The 22019-nt window shown below is 39.0% G+C and overlaps 1 protein-coding gene across 1 annotated transcript; it reads right to left on the bottom strand.

Moving 5' to 3' along the window:
* Positions 1-1325: 1325 nt before the first annotated feature.
* LOC144267481 (lipase member M-like) lies at positions 1326-16155 on the bottom strand. The gene is made up of 9 exons (XM_077821487.1): positions 16015-16155; positions 11860-11977; positions 10839-11037; positions 9697-9806; positions 8461-8597; positions 7580-7726; positions 6245-6316; positions 1774-1845; positions 1326-1559 (listed from the first exon to the last, which is right to left on the bottom strand). The coding sequence occupies exons 1-9, from the start codon at positions 16120-16122 to the stop codon at positions 1326-1328; spliced, it is 1197 nt and encodes a 398-aa protein (XP_077677613.1). The 5' UTR covers positions 16123-16155.
* Between the last annotated feature and the right edge of the window lie 5864 nt (positions 16156-22019).

Raw genomic sequence — 22019 nt, 5'->3', positions numbered from 1 at the left:
GTTTCATCCCAATGATAGCTGGGTGTGGGGGGCAGGAGTATGTCTACCATTTATGAACTGCAGATAGACAGGATACTGCTCAGCACTTCTACACACACACACACACACACACACACACACACACACACTCTCAGCACTGGACTCTCTTCTGCCTTCCATAGCAGGAGTGAAGTTAAAGTGATTCTTTGAGAAATGTCAGATTTCAGAGTAGCAGCCATGTTAGTCTGTATCTGCAAAAAGAAAAAGGGGGACTTGTGGCACTTTAGAGACTAACAAATTTATTTGAGCATAAGCTTTCATGAGCTACAGCTCACTTCATCAGATGCATCATCGGATGCGTTCTGTTATTTTCTTTGTTGGGCCTGTCCTGTCTCTTCTGGCTCTGTCAATCCGTTTCTTCACTTCAGCAGATGGGTATTGTAGTTGTAAGAATGCTTGATAGAGATCTTGTAGGTGTTTGTCTCTGACTGAGGGGCTGGAGCAAATGTGGCTGTATCATAGAGCTTGGCTGTAGACAATGGCCTTCATCCAGACCACACCACTGTCTACAGCCAAACTCTATGATACAGCCGCATTTGCTCCAGCCCCTCAGACAGAGGCAAACATCTACAAGATCTCTATCAAGCATTCTCACAACTACAACTGCTGAAGTGAAGAAACAGATTGACAGAGAGACTGCTGAATTGGAATTAATTTGCAAACTGGATACAAGTAATTTAGGCTTGACTAAAGACTGGGAGCGGATGGGTCATTACAAAAAGTAAAACTATTTCCCCAGGTTTATTCCATTCCCTTCCCTTCCCCACACTGTTCCTCAGACATTCTTGTCAACTGCTGGAAATGGTCCACCTTGATTATCACTACAAAAGGTTTTTTTCCCCCCAGCTCTCCTGCTGGTAATAGCTCACCTTACCTGATCACTCTCCTTACAGTGTGTAACACCCATTGTTTCATGTTCTCTGTGTATATAAATCTCCCCACTGTATTTTCCACTGCATGCATCCAATGAAGTGAGCTGTAGCTCACGAAAGCTTATGCTCAAATAAATTTGTTAGTCTCTAAGGTGCCACGAGTCCTCCTTTTCTTTTTGAGAAATGTAGCTTTGTTTCCTGAAATGATGCTGTAGTTACCGAAAATCAGCAGCAGGATAGAAAATATGACAACAACAAAAGTAGTGAAAATACAGCCAATCATAGTAAGTAATGGAGTCAGTAGAAGGGTTAACTTTTTTATAAAAAGGAAAATAGGTTCTTCTCTTACACAGAGAAAACTAGCTTCATCAGAGGAAGCCATCATTAACCTAAAGCATGTCTACTGTATGTGGTTTATGGATGCTTCTCCATTAGGTCAATGATTTCACTGTACAGGCGCAGCGGTGCATCCAGCCCCCAGAAGAAATCCAGATGTGCCCATTCAGGAATGTTTTTGTAATGAACAAGATTAATAATTTGAGGAAGTAAAATATTAACATCCTTTAAGTCTGCAAGCAAGTCTTGTCCACCAGTCCATATTGCAGTTGGCACTGTCATATCTTTTATCTTGTATAAAGGAGGGGTGGCCTGGAAAATAGTGAATAGTGTAGAAATAAAAGTCTGTGAGGTCACAGCAAATTTTATACACATCCATTCAGTAAATAATGAGAGAAGCTGCTCCGCAATCAAAACCAGGAAGAAAAATACCCCTTACTCCCCCCACTCCTGGGCTCTCTTCCCAATTGTTTTATTTTTCCAAAGATGATGGCACTGTTAAGCAAAAAAAAAATCGTAATCCTACCTGACCAAATTTCGCCATATTCTTGGTTTGACTGCGCCAGTTATAAGCTTGGAATTCCCCTGAATTAAGTATCTAATATGAAAAGCACGAAAGATAAAAAGTTACAATTCTAATATACAAATCAATTGATCAGGGGATAAAAAGTAAGTCATGAAATCTTTCACCTCAAAGACTTTGGTTGGATTCCACCTTACACTATGTTGACAGCAATTACACTTAATCCCATTTCAAGGCTATGTGGAGGCCTACACTAAATTAGTTAGAGGTTTCAGAGACAAGTGGATAGGTGTTGCTGTCAGTTTCCAAGAAATTACCAACAGTTGGTAACCTTGTTAGCACAATGGGGTCCTGGTCCATGAGTAGGGCTCCTAGGCACTTTGGTAATACAAATAATTAATAGCAATATAAAATAATAAATAGCAATAACAACTAACTGGGCTTGGGACACCAAATTACAGCACCTGTCATATTTGCCAACTGGTGGACAGACACTAGTATAGAATGAAATCATTTTTTCCCCCTTGAGCCTCTATAAAAGATTAAAATATATGATCTAGTTAAAAAGGAATTATTTGGGGAAATTCTATGGCCCATGTTATACAGGAGGTCAGACTAGATGACCACAATGGATCCTCTGGCTTTGGAAGCTATGAATCTGTATCTATTTCTTTAAAGAGATACAGGTCACACATAAAAAGTACACACATAAAAAGTATGACTGTCAAGCAATTTAAAAAATCGCTATTAATCACGCTGTTAATAATAGAATACCATTTATTTAAATATTTTTGGATGTTTTCTACATTTTCAAATATATTATTTCAATTACAACACAGAACACCAAGTGTACAGTGCTCACTTGATATTTGTTTTTCATTTTTATGAAATATTTTTATGAATATTTTCATTTCATTATCAAATATTTGCACTGTAAAAAACTAAAGAAATAGTATTTTTCAATTCACCTAATACAAGTACAGTAGTGCAATCTCATCATCATGAAAGTTGAAATTACAAATGTATAATTATGTACAAAATATAACCGCATTCAAAAATAAAACAATGTAAAACTTTAGAGCCTACAACTCCATTCAGTCCTACTTCTTGTTCAGCCAATTGTTCAGACAAGCAAGTTTGTTTACATTTGCAGAAGATAATGCTGCCCGCTTCTTATTTACAATGTCATCTGAAAGCGAGAACAGGCGTTCTTATGGCACTGTTGTAGCCAGCATTGCAAGATATTTACATGGCAGATGCGCTAAAGATTCATATGTCCCTTCATTCTTCAACCACTCTTCCAGAGGACAAGGGTCCATGCTGACGACAGGTTCTGCTCGATAACAATCCAAACAAGTGTGGACCAACGCATATTCATTTTCATCATCTGAGTCAAAAGCCACCAGCAAAAGGTTGATTTCCTTTTTGGTGGTTTGGGTCTGTAGTTTCTGCATCAGAGTGTTGCTCTTTTAAGACTTCTGAAAGCATGCTCCGCACTTCGTCCCTCTCAGATTTTGGAAGGCACTTCAGATTCTTAAACTGGTTCAAGTGCTGTACCTATCTTTCAAAATCTCACATTGGTACCTTTTTTGTGTGTTTTTTCAAATCTCCAGTGAAAGTGTTCTTAAAACGAACAACATGTGCTGGGTCATCAGCCAAGACTGTTATAACACGAAATATATGGCACAATGTGGGTAAAACAGCTGGAGACATACAATTCTCCCCCAAGCAGTTGAGTCACAAATTTAATTAACGCAATTTTTTTTTAGCGAGTGCCATCAGCATGGAAGCATGTCCTCTGGAATGGTGGCTGAAGAATGAAGGGGCATATGAATGTTTAGCATATCTGGCATGTAAATACCTTGCAATGCTGTCTACAAAAGTGCATGCGAACACCTGTTCTCACTTTCAGGTGACATTGTAAATAAGAAGCGGGCAGCATTGTGTCCCGTAAATGTAAACAAACTTGTTTGTTTTAGCAATTCGCTGAACAAGAAGTAGGACTGTGTGGACTTGTGAGCTCTAAAGTTTTAAAATGTTTTGTTTTTTTAGTGCAGTTATTTAACAACAACAAAAAAAACCCCTACATTTGTAAGTTGCACTTTCACGATGCAGAGATTGCACTATGGTGGTTGTATGAGATGAATTGAAAAATACTCTCTTTTATCATTTTTACAGTGCAAACATTTGTAACAAAAATAATAACGTAAAGTGAGCACCGTACACTTTGTATTCTGTGTTGCAATTGAAATCAATATATTTGAAAGTGTAGAAAAACATCAAAAATATTTACTAAATTTCAATTGGGATTCTATTATTAACAATGCAATTGAAACTGCAATTAATCACAATTAATTTTCTTGAGTTAATCACATGAGTTAACTGTGATTAATCAACAGCTCTAATAAAAAGTATAATCAGGACAAATTTCCCAAATGTTCACACATCCAAAATATCTATTTTGCCTCCCTTTTGTAACACTTTGCAGTCTGCTTTGGATTTAACTATCTTGAGTAATTTTATATCTGCAAACTTTGCCACCTCACTCTGTTTACTCCTTTTTCCAAATCACTTATGAATATACTGAACAGCACTCGTCCCAGTATAGATCCTTGGGGGACCTTGCTATTTACTTCTCTCCATTGTGAAAAGTGACAATTTATTCTTACAGTTTGTTTGTGTCTTTTAACCGGTTATGGATTCATGAAAGGACCTTTCCTCTTATCCCATGACTGCCTACTTTACTTAAGACCTTTGGTGTGGGACTTTGTCAAAGGCTTTCTGAAAGTCCACGTACACTATATGCACTGGATCACCTTTGTCCACTTGCTTGTTGCAACACAAAGAATTCTAATAGATTGGTGAGGCATGATTTCCCTTTACAAAAGCCTTGTTGACTCTTCCCCAACAAATCGTGTTCATCTGTGTGTCTGATAGTTCTGTTATATATTATAGTTTCAACCAATTTGCCTGGTACCGAATTTAGGTTCACTGGCCTGTAATTGCCAGGATTGCCTCTGGAGTCTTTTTAAAAAATTGGCATTATATTAGCTATCCTCCAGTCATCTGGAACAGAGGCTGATTTAAGCAGTAGGTCACATACCACAGTTAGTAGTTGTGCAATTTCATATTTGAATTCCTTCCAAACTCTTGGGTGAATACCATCTGGTTCTGGTGATTTATTACTATTTAATTGATCAGTTTTTAATTTTAACATCTCAATCTGTTACAGTTCCTCAGATTTGTCACCTAAAAAAATGGCTGGTGTGGGAAGCTCCCTGATATCCTCTGCAGTGAAGACTGATTGAAAGATTTTATTTAGCTTCTCTGCAATGGCCTTGTCTTTCTTGAGTGCTCCTTTAGCACCTTAATCGTTCAGTGGCCCCACTGATTGTTTGGCAGGCTTCTTGCTCCTGATGGACTTTAAAAAATGTTGCTGTTAGTTTTTGTGTCTTTTGCCGAGTTGTTCTTTAAATTCTTTTTTGGACTGCTTAATTATACTTGCACACTTGACTTGCCAGAGGTTATGTTCATTTCTATTTTCCTCAGTAGGATTTGATGTCCAATTTTTAAAAGATGTCTTTTTGTCTCTAGCTGCCTCTTTTACTCTGCTTAGCCATCGTGGCACTTTTTCGTCCTCTCATTGTTTGTTTGTTTTTAAATAAGGAGGATACATTTAGTTTGAGCCTTTATTGTGGTGTTTTTAAAAAGTTTCCATGCAGCTTGCAGGGATTTCACTCTTGTGACGGTTCCTTTTAATATCTGTTTAATTAGCCTCCTCATTTTTGTGTGGTTCCTCTTTCTGAAGTGCTGCTGTGGTGCGTTTCTTTGGTATTTTCCCTCCTGTTCAAGTGTTTGTGGTTGCAATGGCTGCATATGCATATTTGCAAGTGCACGGTACTTGGAAGTGTTTCCTTCTCTGTCCCCCATCCTGCAGTATTGGCAGAGTACTTATCTTAGTATAAGAATGTCTTATCTTATACTGACCACAACACCAAAAATTCATCCACCTGGTCATACAAGATTTCCTTTTCCTAGAATATGCTATCACACAAGGCAAAATAGTAAACCTACTGACTAGAAAAATTATCATCTGTAGTTCTAATACTGCCTCTGAATTGATAGGTTGTATAGAAAAAAGGATGTAATAAGAGCTGTTATAAGGAGTAATTAATTAAAATAAGAACCTGAGCCTTTTCGTTTGCTGTACCGTATATATATTAGTAAGCCTACGTGGCGCATTACCCTTCCCTCGGATTTCCAAATGTGCTCGTCTTTCCTGGAGGAATTTCAATACCTGTTGTTTAAATGTCAATAAAAAGTACTGTTTTTGTTGAGATTTCAGTTGTAAACCACAAATTAGGCGAGTTTCCAACCCATTAGCTGTAACTTCATTTGAGAATATTAAATATACCCAATTTGTATAACATTCAGTGCTTAGTACCTACTTTGCGGCCTAAAAGCTGAACAGTACCTGGCTCCAGTGGATTATATTTTGCACAGATGTTCCTGCTGGGGCTCGGGCTACATATACATTAACACGACTCTGAAAGAAAACATTCAGTGAGGGACCAGTTCCACCCCTTTCTCACAGAGTAGTATCTTTTCACCAGAGTACTTCTGGTGATAGCAGTGGGACTACTCATGGAGTAAGGTACTCCATAAGAGTAAGGGTGGCAGGATCAGGCTTTACCAAGTACTTCAAATGTGGCACCACACTGGATACCGAAAAACATTGTGCAGAATTTTTAACGGAGTTATAGTCTCAAAGGATATGAAGTCAACCATTTTGATAAGGCAGGAGATTTATCCAAGAGACTACAGAGTATTTATTTAGTTCACACTTGTAGGGATTAATAGCTAGGATTTGGGATATGAGGGGGAGCCCTTGATGGTCCAGGAACGTGTTAACTACTATAAACATATACAGCCACATCCCGAGTCACGTCTTTAAGAAGCTGTTACACATTCCATAATTCAGCAAAACTCTAATTCAAAAATCAAAGGGGATTTTGCTTGAAAAAAGTGCAAGTAAAAACTTGAGGGGCAGATTGTTTTGCCTAGAATTGCACGAAAAAGGGATCCTCCAAGTGTCAATTTCCCTGTTCATGCATGTCTTTCATTCTTGGACCCTTGGAGAGACCTCTGCAGTGTTGAGGAGTTAGATGAGGGGGCTGGGTTTGCTACCAAGCATTGTTCCTCTCTCCCTTCCAACCTTAGAGGGAATCTGCTGAAAATGGGGTGCAGCCTGAGGCTTAATAACCTCTTCTGGGTGACCCAGTGCACTGTGAAACCCCAGTTATAAACTACAGTTCCATAGGCAGCAGCCAGCTTATTTCCCTAAAAAGAAAAGGAGTCCTTGTGGCACCTTAGAGACTAACCAATTTATTTGAGCATGAGCTTTCGTGAGCTACAGCTCACGAAAGCTCATGCTCAAATAAATTGGTTAGTCTCTAAGGTGCCACAAGGACTCCTTTTCTTTTTGCGAATACAGACTAACACGGCTGTTACTCTGAAACCTCTTATTTCCCTAAACACTTGTGAGTCTTGGGACATCTGTGGATTCTGGGGACTGAACTGCCTGAATTTCTGACAGGTAGAGCAAAGCTCTCCTCCAGCACAGGCACATAGCCCTCTGAAGGTTTTCCTATCTCTCAAACCATTCCTGTGGACTTTTCCATGGAAGGATGTGATTTGGCCCTGACTAAGGACTTCAAGATTCAGGCCACAGAGTTTCAAGTTAAAAATGAATACAAACACAGGGGCTAGAAATCTCCCCACACAACTCAGCCAGCTGGGTTGTACATACCATATTTATGTTATTCACATTGTAGCCTCCCAGAACGAAGAAGACATTTCCACAAAGCTTAGCAAAAATGCTGCGGCCACAAAAGGAAACAACTAGCTTTCTCAGCCATTCACTTTGGTGAAATAATTCCCTTCTGCCAAGCAAGACCTGTAAAAACACAAAGGTATTGCTCACTTACTGAATTGTTCTATGCATTTTTCTTTTTTCAACCCCCCCCATCCGTTATACTCTATTTCCCCCTTTTTATTTCCTCCCCTTCCTTATTGATTACACACCTATTTTTCCTCCCTGCTGGCTACATACTGCTTGGGGGGGGGGAGGGGGGACATGTGGGAAGTAAGTTGTTTGTTTATCCTTCAAACAGGTATAGCACAGGCATTGCCCAATCAATGTGCTTCAGATTTTTTTGCCTGTTTAATGATAGACTCACTTTCAAGTTAACTCCAGTTCTGCTTTTGCTCCTGAACCTGCAAATACTTATGCACACGAGCAGTTTTGCACGAATAAGTAGCCCCACTGACATCAATGGGATTACTCACACTTGCGTAACACTTATGCATGTGATTTAGTGTCTGTAGGACTGGAGCCACAGCAATTCTTCTGGAGTTACAGAAAATATAGGTAAGTATGTTTTTTTTAAGTCATGAACTTAACTTTGTGGAATGAAATATTCTCCTTTTGTATTTCTGGACATAAGTAAGTGAAAGACGTAAGGAAGTCAATTAATTCACCCAGTGTTGTAGGGCAGAGCTGAACATCTTTAACCACAGACATGAACAGACCCATAAATTTCTAGTTAAATATATGTTTTCAGTTCGTCCATTCTAAAAGTCAAATAAATATTTAGATGATCAAATATTTTGAGTAGAAGTACCACATACCCTGAGAAACTTTTCAGGAAGATACAGGAGTTTTATTGCAGGGCTTCTGGCATATTTAACTGTAGTTACAGGGGCTAAGGCAAAATACAGTTTGATTCTTTTAGCCAGCTGGGGCATTGTTGAAAATGTAATGAAAGCTGAGAAAATTCAAGAGAAAAGTTAACTAGAGCAACTTTCATAAACTAAAATATCAGTATTTATCCTACTCCAATCAATATTTGAATAGCTATAGGATTGCCTGTAAGTCTGAAACTGCAGGATGATTACTGAAATAAGTGTTCATCCTAGAGTTCATTTGAAACTCCACTATCCTCCCTGTCCTACAGGCTTGAAAACTATTATCTTACATACTCCTCCTACACTGATACCCTATCTCCACTACTTCTCCAAAAATTCATCCCAAGTATATATACTATTTAGCTCTGAAGATACATGCATTACTCTCCCAAACAACTACCTCATCATATTGCCTTTGTTTTTATCCTCCACTAAACCCAACCCCTCTGTGTGCGGCCATCTCGATATTTTGCTTGCCTTATCTTAAGCCCTGATCCCCCAGTTAGATTCCAAACCCCTTAACCCATGAATTGCGCCATTTTAAACTCCAGTGTAAGTCAAAATCATTGGAGTTACAGCAGGAATGCATTTGGCCCATTCTGTTTTGTTATCTTTCATATAAATAAAAATTGGATTCATTAAAGTTGCCTACATTTTACAACTGTCAGTTTAGGAGGTGTTTTTACATCTGAATTTTAGGTCACTCATAAAAGGAGTCAGAGAGATCCAAACACAGTCTTCACTACTGTATAGCAGTGCAGACATGATTCCATAACTAGAGCCCTACCAAATTCAAGGTCCATTTTGGTCAATTTCATGGTCATAGGATTTTTTTAAATCACCAATTTCATGATTTCAGCCATTTAAACCTGAAATTTCATGGTGTTGTAATTGTAGGGATCCTGACTCCAAAGGAAGCAGAAGTAAGGGTGGCAATACCATGACCCCCCTGAAATAACTTTGTGACGCCCTGCAACTCCATTTTGGGTCAGGACCCCGAATTTGAGAAAAGCTGGTCTCCCACATGAAATTTTTATAGTAGAGAGTAAAAGCACACAAATGACCAGATTTCATGGGGGAGATCAGATTTCATGGTCCGTGATTTGTTTTTCATGGCCATGAATTTGGTAGGGCCCTATCCATAACACATCAGTCTGCATTCCTTGTAACATTACGTACCCATAGTGGCACCCTGTGAATAGCCAACATAATACAACTGCTCTTGTCCAGTTTTCTGCATAATAAAGTTTAGCACTGCTGGAAGGTCAAACTTCGCCATCTCATCAAAACTGCAGAGAGAAAGGATGCAAAACATGCATGCATAAATTAAATCCCAGGTGAGTTAGCACTGGATAAGGGAAATCTAGGTTTGTCAGATGAGAAAAAACAAACTGTTTTGTGAGTAGTTCTACTTTTGAGAGTCCTAGGTCTTTGTGGCGCTTAGTGTAAAAGAGACAGTTCACTAATTTCCGAGGTGCTTTCTGCTCATACCCGAGGGATTGATCCAGACCCCATTGAAGTAAATGGACAGACTCCTTTTAATTTGAGTGATCTTAGGATCAAACCAATGCCTAATCTTCTTATGTAGAAGGAAGAATTAATTACACAGCAATGGAACCATTTCCATTGTGACACAGGATCATATAATGTACCACTACAGTCTAGTCTTCAAACAATCATTAAAATAAAAGTGCATTGGAAGCCCTAGTGATTGAAGTTTGAGGGAAGGATAGCTCAGTGGTTTGAGCATTGGCCTGCTAAACCCAGGGTTGTGAGTTCAATCCTTGAGGAGGCCATTTAGGGATCTGGGGCAAAAATAAGGGACCGTACTTGGTCCTGCTGTGAAGGCAGGGGACTAGGCTCAATGACCTTTCAAGGTCCCTTCCAGTTCTATGAGATAGGTATATCTCCGTATTAACTTTAAAGTTTTCTGTTTGTCTTCAGGGAAGATACAGTGTGGACACAGGCAGTACAGTCTTCCATGAGCCCGTTGTTGAACCACGGCAGTGTCTGATAGGCCAACGAGGACTCCAATTAGTGCCAGTTATGGTAATATTTTTACAGTGTGGACAGATCACAGCCAGCTCATGATCCAGCACCAGCTTCTAAGCCAGCAGATGTCAACAATTTTTACTCATTGTCAACCTGCATTGAGTTTAAACCAATGACCTAGATTCACTCTGACACCACAGTGATGGGTGCTTTATAAAAATCTAGATAGATGAACAGACAGATAAAAATGAAAGATTTCAATATCCCATTATCAATATCCCAAGTCCCTCCAAATACTATTTCCAACAGTGCTCAATAATTCAGTCTACCTGAAAGACCAGAACTCATCTTGCTCAATAGAAAGATTCAGGTGTCTTCTAGACCAGGTGTTCCCTCTGCTGTTTCCCATCCAAACGTCATAGCCAGCATCTGCTAGTATGAAGCCCAGGCTGTTATTGGCCAGGTTTGTGACCCAGTTGCTAGCATCTCCTAGTAATCCATGTTGGAGAAACACAGCAGGCTTTACAGCTGAAAGAAAAAAAACACACTTTACTGAGCTGCTTGATTAATATGGTAATACAATGATAATCCTATCCAGTACTCAAAACTGTGATTCCCAGTCCTGCGCTGGATTAAAGTCAGACTCCTATGGATTTTTTTTTAAAGTGTGTATCCCTTTTTCAATTTGTTCTGCGATATAATGAATGCCTGGACTTTTAAAAAGTAGATTTGCTGTTTATCTTAGAAATACCAGAATGTAAAGTCTAGTCTCCCTGGTTTTACTGAAGACATTCTGGCGGAACTGAGAAATGAGCTTCTAAATACCTTAATTTAAGTAGTAAAGGCATGAAATATTTAATAAAGGCCTTCTTTATTCAAAATGTTAATTCATCACTGAGGTTAAACAGCTGTGAACAAAAGCAACCACAACACAAACCATGAGATCCAAGGAAGAAACTGGGCTCTCCTGACAGTGGGTGTTTGGGGTAGATTACATTTTTTTTTTAAACTTCTACTGATCAAATGCCAAATCGCTTATGATCAGAGCACAAGCTTCAGTTCATTCAAGGCCAAATTTTCAAAAACAGACCATTAGCACATGGGTGCTGGAACCAGGAGCGCAATGGCTTTCAGCACCCCCTCTATACAAATTGTTTAATACCACTGATTTAGCATCAAATTCTGCTCACCTTACTCACAAAAACATTTCCATCAACTTCAGTGTGACTACCCACTTAAGGCAAGCAGGACTTGAGTCCAAACTTATACAGATTGGCAAAGCAATTTAGACACCTGTTTTTCAAAATGTGTCCTCTTAAGTCTTCCTTGCTTTACAGAAATAAATCATACCCGTATTCCCCTGATTTTCTATTCCATAAGGGATTCTGTTAACGCTAAGGATATAGCCATCTTCTGTCACCACTTCATACTCCTCACTGGGGTACCCTCTATAGGTAATGAGCTCGCTCTGCAAAAGAAAACACAAATGCTTTTGCTTCAGATGGCTTACGGGTGTCCATTTTCTACACAGTATGTACATGGAAGGATCTCTGTAATGAGAAAACATTGTGGACTAGACCAGCTGAGGATCTGGTCCCTTAGTTATTAAGTGTCCAAAAGAAAAAGAAAAAAAAGACATATTTTAATGACACATCCCTCAAACTACCCCTCTTTTCTTTCATACTCCACAATACATTCTGGAATGTTTTAGCAGGAGTGTTGTAAGAAAGACATGAAAAGTAATTCTCCCACTCTACTCAGCACTGATAAGGTCTCAGTTGGAGTACTGTGTCCAGTTCTGGGTACCACACTTTAGGAAAGATGTGGATAAATTAGAGAAAGCAACAACAAATATTAAAAGTCTAGGAAACAATGACCTACATGGAAAGATTAAAAAAAATGTGTTTGTTTAGTCTGGAGGGGAGAAGACTGAGTCTTAAAGTATGTAAAAGGTTATTATAAAAAGGAGAATGATACATTGTTCTTATCCGCAGTGTACGGGACAAGAAGCAATGGGCTAAAATTGCAGCCAGGGAGATTTAGGTTAGACATTAGGAAAAACTTCCTAACTAAAAGAGTAGTTAAACACTGGAACAAATTACTGTACCTAGGGAGGTTGTGGAATCTCCATCCATCATTGGAGGTTTTTAAGAACAGGTTAAATAAACACCTGTGAGGAATGACCTAGATAATACTAAGTCCCACTCCAACTGCAACAATAACATTGATCACATTCTCAAAAGATTCCCTGAAAGTTAATCTTTCAGTAGATCAGAGAACTTTTGCAGGAAATTGAAAAGAAATGTTATTTTTGTGATTAAAACCCCTTAAAGTTGGCTCCTTTTTGATAGGTGTGCCAGTTACATAACCCTTTTCTTTGTCTCCAATGAAATCAACTAACACTACAAAATTTGAATATAGGTAGATATTGACATTCACTCATGCAAGGAGCCCTTTTCAAGGGCAGGAATAGTAAAATCATTACAAATTTAAGATGTAAAATGCTGACATTTTTAAGAGTGTAAAATGTGGTGCGGTGGAGAAAACTTAGGTCTATGGACTCTGTGTTGAGGCTTGGTGAGATGATGATTCATTGGTCTCTATGCAGCTAGGGAGTGCCAGAGAAGACATGTGGAATAAGTTGGAAATGTAAGCAGGGGGTAGGAGGGAATAGGGAAAAAGGAATGATCTCAGGTAGTGTTAAAGTCAGTTTTTGAACTTTTCTGATACTGAATTTCCAGCTTTTTAGAATAGAAATATTATGAAACCACCTTAACTTTCAATTCAAAATTGCCTGTGAACTAAGCAAACCTCACAACTGCCCCATAATATACTGTTATGTCCATTTTACAGTAGGCTACATGATGGCTCAGAAAGGTTAAGTGACTAAATATACCCCGGTATTCACAAATTTTTGTAATAATCTTTGTTCAAAGTATACCTTGTAAGGTATCATTTGAAAACTCAATTTGCTGGTCATTGTTGTCCTGATAAAATGTGTGTGGCAACAATGTATGCGAAGTTATAAGATTTTCCTATATGACTTTATTAACACATAGAATCATAGAACTAGAGGGGACCTGGAGAGGTTGTCTAGTCCAGCCTCCTGCACTTGTGGCAGGACTAATTATTTAGATGATTCCTGACAGGTCTCCAATGATGGAGATTCCACAACCTCCCTAGGCAATTTATTCCAGTGCTTAACCACCCTCACAGTTAGGAACTTTTTTCTAATGTCCAAGCTAAATCTCCCTTGCTGCAATTTAAGCCATTGCTTCTTGGGCTATCCTCAGAGGTTAAGAAAAACAATTTTTCTCTCTCCTCCTTTTTATGTACAGTACTTGAAAACCATGATGTCCCCTTTCAATCTTCTTTTTTCCAGACTAAACAAAGCCATTTTTTTCAATCTTATAGGTTATGTTTTCTAGACCTTTAATAATTTTTGTTGCTCTTCTCTGGACTCTCTCCAGTTTGTCCACATCCTTCCTGAAATGTGGTGCCTGGAACTCAACACAATACTCCAGTTGAGGCCTAATCAGAGCAGAGTAGCGTGGAAGAATTACTTCTCATGTCTTGCTTACAATACTCCTGCTAATCCATCCCAGAATTATATTCACTTTTTTTGCAACAGCGTTACACTGTTGAATCATATTTAGCTTGTGATCCATATGATCCCCAGATCCCTTTCTGTAGTACTCTTTCCTAGTCCCAGTCATTTCCCATTTTGTATGTGTGCAACTGATTGTTCCTTCCTAAATGGAGTACTTTGCATTTGTCCTTATTGAATTTCATCCTATTTACTTCAGCCCGTTTCTCCGGGTCGTCCAGATCATTTTGAATTTTAATCCTATCCTCCAAAGCACTTGTAACCCCTCCCAGCTTGGTAGCATCCACAAACTGTATAAGTGTACTCTCTATGCCATTATCTAAATCATTGATGAAGATATTGAACAGAACTGGACCCAGAATGATCCTTGTGGGACCCCACTCATTATGCCCTTCCAGCATTTTCCAAAACCCACTGCCCTGCCCAAACTGAGGTTGGCAAACAGGTCTGTCATAAACAAAGGAATGTGTGTTCTGCTTAATTTGCATGTAAGCAATAAACAGAGTCATCAAACAGGAAGGGAAACAAAGGAAGCTGAAACAGGTGAGAAAAAGGCAGCAGGGTAATCCTTCCACATAGAATTTTTGTCTCTTAGTGCTCATCTGAAAATGTTGAATCTGAACCAGAGAAGGGGTCTGTATCTACAGGGTTTGATCAGAAAGACTGCTGAAAATATATGGTGAGAAACTGCTTGAATCTGATATAGTTTGTTAAGTTAGGTATTAGAAAATGCCTTATCTTTATTTTTCCTTAATCATGTCTGACTCTTATGCCTCATTTCTTGTACTCACTTAAAAATCTCTCTTTGTAGTTAATAAACTTGTTTTATCTAATCCAGTGTCTCTAAGTTGAAGTGTCTAGGAAACTACATTTGGGATGGCAAGTTGTGCACATATTATTTATTTTAAAGAAATAATGGACCTAATGTAACTTGTGTTGTCCAGAAGAGGGCTGGGCTGTATGGGACATACATTTCTGGGGGGAAATCTAAGACTGGGGGTGTGTTGGGGTCACCCTGCAGTATAACCAAGGCTGGTGAGAGCCAGCGTGTAATCCAAGTGTGGCTGGCAGACTGCAGTCACACACAGACACTCAGCATGTGGCTTGCCTGCTGGAAGGCTGTTTGTGAGCTGCCCAGGTGGGAGTTACTTCAGTAAGGCATTGTAAGGCACCCAAGGTTGCATGGCAAGGGTGACACAGCTGTTCCTGAGCCAGGATTGGACCCAGGTATGTCACAGTGACTTGCCCAGGGTCACACAGGAAGTGAGCAGAGCTGGCTCATTGCTCTGAAACCACCACTGTCCCAGAGCTTTAAGGTTCCACATTTGCTGCTGGAAGACAGGGTTGTTTTACAGAGATTCAGCATTCTTTAGTGGCATTTACCCTGCAGGACAGTAGGATCAAAAATTTTTAAAAGAAACTAGTGATTTAAAGGGGCTTGATTTTCAGGGAGTGAGTGCTCAGCACTTTTTGAAAATCAGCCCCTTTACTATGTCTGATGCTGGGCGCCCCCCAAAATGGAGACATCCAAATATCACAAATCACTTCCAAAAATCTTGGCTGAGGAAGTATGTAGTTCCAGAACCCTCAGTGCTTGCCCTTTTCAGCTGGAAGGCTGGTGCTGCTGCAGCAATCAAATATTCAAAGGGGAAATTTTACTATGCTACTTTAGTAAAGAAAAATAGAACTTGTTGTAGTTTCTACCCCTCATAAGCTGGACTCCTATATATGTAGATAGGAAGGAACATTTGGCAAAACAGAATGACAGTAAGTGTTTGAGAAGAGGGGAAATGTTAGCGAAGTGCATCTCACCTGCACCTGTTAATGCAGACCATTCTAAACAATTTTGTGCTATCAGCATTCCATTCATTTTAAATTAATTCCAATGAATAACTTACAATGTTCATATATGCTTCAGGATACACATGATCTCTCTTCATTCTTATGAGTTTCTCTGAAGATACAGTTCCTTGGAACAAATATGCCACTGTAATGAATAGCCACATCTTGGTTCTGTGTAAAACAGCACATTCATCTGTTAACAAGAGTGCTCTCTCTGCACATACAATACAATGCAGACACTGCACTATATCCGATGAGAAGTGAATTGCTGAGAGATGAAGCTTGGTGTGGTGAAGTTGTGCCTGGTACCACAGTAAGCCATCTGGCACAGCCTCTGATTGCTTATGCATTGCAAGCAGCAAAAACTGGAAGCAAAAAGCAAAGGTAGCTTGGCAGCAGCCTGCATTCTCTGTTAAGTTCATCCAATACTGGATGAAAAGATCAGTAAACCAGGAGGAGAACAGTACCTGGAGAAAGGGCCCTGTAGACATTCTCATGGAGCACACACTATTGGAGTGATATAGTTTTGCATGTTCGTTGTAGGTTACTTACATCAAATTAGCAGCTGTCTCTGCTTGGGTGTGCTAAGAGAAGGGGTGATGGGATCCATTTCTTTGTAATGCACCCACGCAAGAGTCAGGCACATTACCAACTCAGGACTCCCTTGCATGCTAGGCTGTAGTGCCCAGGGGCAAATTATTCATACCTGTCCATAGCTCTCCAATGAAAATGAGGCAGATAAAAAACCTAGTTCAGAGAGCTATTAAAATTGGATTAATTAGCCCTAGTAACCCTTCATAACAAAGGTGCTAGACATCTGGTGGCAGGGAACTAATCTCAGGATCAACACAGGGAATGTCATTGTCACCTGTATAAACAATACCTGATGGCCTCATTCTTGGCATATCTGAATTAACTGAGTCACTGGACCCAGCTCCATATACTATTTTTGTGTTTTTATCTTTTGTGTAAGATAAAACTGCCTGGGAATGAGTGTTAAGTAAAGAAGAGGCAAGCCAGATGGTTCAGGGAAATGCTGGGTGTCCACAAACCTCCCCATCTGAAAAAAATTAGAAGAGAAAAGTTTGAAGTTTTGGGTTTTGGTTCAACATTTCTTTGGTTCTGAAATGTTAGTTCATTTATACTTAAATAAAGGTTAAAAAACTGTTGAAAAGAATTACACATAAGGAGTCAGCAAAATCTCTGAATGGGTGATGAGTGTGCTATGCACTAGGGATGACTATCAACAGAAGCAAGAGTTGCACCGCTGCTGAGTAGTCAGCACTTTTGAAAATCAGGTGACTTACGTAGCAACCAACTAAAGACTTCAGATCCTAAATGTAGACACCCAGTTTTTAAAAACTTGGCCAGAATTTGTAATTTATACAAACTACCTAAATGTCAAAGTCCTTCTACTTAACGGGATAAGGGGGTGGGCCTTGAGAAATTCAGTTGAGTGCAGCAAGATCCAACCACACCGTGGGAATAAGAATGTAAGTGGATGAGGACAGGACAAAAAGGTGAGAGGGTATTTATTAAATATGTCTTTGGTCTGTGAATACCTCTGAATCATTTTGTAGATTTCAGAGAACCAGTAATGTACATCTAAGCTGAGCAGATTTCACTGGCAAACACACTACAGTTGCTGCTCCTCAGGCCAATAAGCATCTGTGGTAGTCTTTTCAGAAAAGCTGACATAAATAAAGGGTTTATTTTTCCTCTTAGAACAGAAAAGTTACCCACACATATATACACAAAGATATACACACTGTATACACAAGGTCCCTTTTTAAAAAATATTAGCGGTTTAGAAAAGTTCACTTCTTTTATAATGAAAAGGATAAATGCATTTTAAAGTACTTTCAGATCAACTGATCCTTCCTACTCATTCTCTCACCTCTCTCCCCCCTACCAAAAAGATTTACAGACCAGAAAAGAATGAGTTGTACAGTCACTCTTTACCAGAAACCACCTTTCAGCAAGCAGCAATTCTTTTGTCCATGTAATTTAAACAACAACAAACAACAACAACAACAACAAGCAGCCTTGGAAAGGTTACTCCTCAACAGCACATGCTAAACCATTATTTGGCTTTGTCTCTTGCAACCCCAAGAAAGCCACCACACAATTCTGGGTCAGAGTGAAGTGAAAGTATTACCAACCTTGTGCTCAAGTTCACTTGTTCCACTCAGAGATTCCGATGCAGGAGAGATGGCAACTCTGATGGCCCCAATGTTTAACAGCAGCAGTAGGTAAAGGAGATAAACAATGTGATATAGATCGCACAAAAGTTTTCCAATGATAGTAATGAGCACTTCCTTTTACTTGGTAAGTTAGCAGCACTTCAACTTATTCATATTAAAGGAAGTGCACTGCTCTAGTGCTACTTATAAGAGCTGACTGCTTTGACTCTCACAGAATGCTGTAGTTTTAAAGGGAATACCAAGCCCCTTGAAGTGGAACAGCCTCGTCAGGAATTTCAAATACAAACACATTCACAGAGGTATCACGCCAATAAAACCTGGAAGAATTCCCTTTTTTACCGCTAGCCTGCCAAGCCAGTTATATTCTTGTTCTATGGAGGGGATGGAAGGTAGCCTCATTCTTTGATGCCATGATAAATACAAATTTTACAGCACAAAAACGTTTTCATTCTCTTTTATGCACATGCTGCCATTCCATATTGCTAAAGTGATGCAGAAGCAGCTACAGGGATTTCCATATTCTGATTACACAGGCATACTCTCAGTGTGAATTCCATACACACACAATAATGAATATACAAACCCCTTCGGTGTGCAATTATAATGATCAAGGTATTGTGTAATATAACAATCAGTGTGGAAGCAAGCCCTAAAAAGCACTACTTGCTTAAATGGCTCGTGGTGTACTGTCCATCACATTCTCAGTGTCCTCAACTGTTGGGCCCAGCCTCTGGTAGGAGTGGACCCAAGTATACATTTATTACATAGTGGCGTAACAGTGGGCCTACCATTCAGGTAACGTGACCTGCTCTTTATGTCCCAGATTAGAAATTCACAAGGATGTTGGCTGAAAGACTTTGGAAGTGAATTGCCAGGTGCCTTTTTAACTGTAAAAGGCTAAAGAAGACCATCACAGCTGTTAGAAAATTGTGCTTGGTATTCAAGCTTAACCTGAGATAAATACTAAACAGCTTCAAATTTCAAAAGTATTTTCCCCAGCATAGTTGGGACTGAGCTGGTTCCAAAGCTGTTTATTTGCTTCCCAGAGCAAGTATAGATTGGAAGCTTTTTGGGAGAACCATCCCTTTGGCCTGGGTTTGTATAGCACCTAGCACGGTGGGACCCTGATCCATGATGGGGGCTCTGAGGAACACCCAGATTACAACTTATAAATAGTAATAAGAAATGTGGTCAAAGCTCATTTCTTTATAGTCTGAGTGTAGCAACAGCTACTGTTCTTTATACTATGTCCACTTCAATTTGGTATTTTTAAATCTTGAAATGAATCATTCCTTATTAGAGAGTTTGTTTTCTGGCATTTAAATTTCTTATCAGACACTGTTCTCCTGAACAAGACTAAGAATGAGTCAACTGACTCAAAGCTTTGTCTGTGTGTTTGGCTGAACCTCTTTCAAGGTTTTGAATAATTCTATTTATTTTTATTATTAGTTCATGCAACTCCCCTCAGCAGTTTTGGTTCTGGTTAGGACCAGATGTATTTGAATTACTATAAGAAAGATTGTTCTTCTAGTATTTCCAGCCCAGGCAGAAATGAGAAGGAAAGTTTTAGGAGAGAGTCTGATCCCATGAGATCTGCTGTCACAGAGTCCTGAACTCAGGACCCGGCCGGAAAGTAAAAGAGGAAATAATTATCAAATATTTCGTGTTAGAATGTACTTATAAATGTTATGTCTGTCCCTGGATTTTGTCTATCCCTCCTTTCAGCATGAGCTCCAAGTCCCCTTATCTTTGAAGAACAACATGAATTTCAAGAATGGACTGTTCAAATATGTGCTTACCTTTGAATGCCTCACATTGTTCAGATTCATTAAGCTGTGGTGTTAACTGGTTCTGAAGAAAGTCTGATTCATTCTTCTGGGAAAAGTTGTATCTTATGGAAAAATATGGAATTTACAACAAAGGACATGATTGGTAGAATCAAACAAATGCACCAACTCCATAATTGTCAATGTATTGGCATATTGACTATTGTAGGGCAGGACTATTGAGCTCAATGGGACTACAGATGTAATAAGTGCTTGGTTTAGTAGTAAATGTTCAGAGGATCAGATGCTTAGGGCTTAGTTCTCCCAAGACTTATAAACGTGCTTAATTTTATGCACATGGGTAGTCTCAGTTTATAGAAATTATTTATTACTGTATATTACCCTTCCAAGCAAGGAACATTTGTGGAGCACAGAAGCCACTTAACCATAGGTTCAATTTTTCTGCACCCCAGATGAATAGCTGAACAAATTCTGAATTGAAACAAGAAACTAAAGTTCCAGATCCAAACCCCCCTTAACTTGGTAGGTTCAAAATGGAGATCGGAGTGGATCAGGCTCATAACGCACAACCACAAAAGAAAAAAAAAAGTGATGGAGAGAGCAAATAAAATAAGTGGCAACTAATGTAAAACCGTTAGACGATGTCCTGCAGCATCTTGGTTGAATATGCAGGGCTCTGTATTTGCTCACAATGCCTCTCTGAATGTTGATGATTCTTTTATATTATTAAAACAATCAATTTCAGTTAAATGAAACCATCAACAAGGCATTCTGATTTTCTTTTATATTAATGGGAGCTGCAATTAATCTTTAATACATGTTCATCTCTATTACGTTGTCACACCTTCCAAGTGGTCAGGAAAGATTGGATTTACAGGAGTGGGTTATTTGCTTGGGGAGACAGGGATGAGTTAATCTTGCACACTGTATTCCTACTTGCGTTTATTAAGTAGAAGGCATACATTCAAACAGAAATATTACCAGAGGTTTCAAAACCAAAGTGTCTGTTGCATCTTGTATATCCAATACCATTATTAGAACTCCAGTAAATAGCTCTCTGTACTATAGTTCTAAGTCAAACTGTTCCTTTCATTTTAGTTTTTTACAGAACAATCCTTCCAGTGTTGCATTACTTTGTCTCTTGTCTCTCCTCATACAAATCAAATCCTTTGGGCCTAATTTTCAGGAGACTTCCTCCACTTACTTACATGCTGTTTTGCTTGTGTACACATGTACAGGTGTGCTTTGTTGTGCAATATCACCTGTGCAGGCAGGTGGTGGGATCTATCACTTGCACACTCCAGTGAGTATTTTTATATGAAAAACCTATTTGTCCAAATGGATTTCACATGGAAAAATTCCATTATCTGACACTTGGTAAATGTGGGAATCTAGATTCTCCATCAGCCTCTTGAAAATTCATTCTGTAGCAGCCTCATTGTGGAGATTTAAAAAAGTATTTACAGATGAAAGCGAATAATACAATTAGTGCACGTCTCTTATTTATTTTGATATGAAATTCAACTATTATTGCTCCACATTGAGTTCTCATTATGCAACTTATTTGCACATTGACAACACAACTGCCACCAGGCTGTAATTTTCTGCTTCCTCAATACACAGCTCAACAAACCAGGATGGATTTTCTGGTATCATTAATAGTGTGACTGGCAAGGCATACACAATTCACAATCTTACTGGAAACAAAGGCATTTTCAGAAACAAATACCTTCAAAAACCACTTTTGTTTTCAAAAGGATTTTGTAGCTAGGACCAAGATATAGTCCCCAAACGAATGGCTCAAAGAAGTTTTATATTTCCCTTAAGATCATATTTTAAAACCCTCATTTCTCATCAGAGATATTGGGGACTATGTTACTGACAAAGCCATATCACGGCATCCGCTCTTAAGCGGAATTCCCCATAAAATCATCAGGGAGTTCTGCTTTTAAAAAAGTGCCCAGAGCTAAAGGTGTCATCCTAAAGGCAAATCGACCATGAAAGTCCTATTTCAACTCATCCATGGATAAAAGGAAATCAGGATAGCAGCAGACAAATTCAGATCAGTTT

The sequence above is a fragment of the Eretmochelys imbricata genome, chromosome 7 (assembly GCF_965152235.1).
Source record: "Eretmochelys imbricata isolate rEreImb1 chromosome 7, rEreImb1.hap1, whole genome shotgun sequence".
NCBI classification, from domain to species: domain Eukaryota; kingdom Metazoa; phylum Chordata; order Testudines; family Cheloniidae; genus Eretmochelys; species Eretmochelys imbricata.
This window is presented reverse-complemented; position numbering and strand designations above follow the sequence as displayed.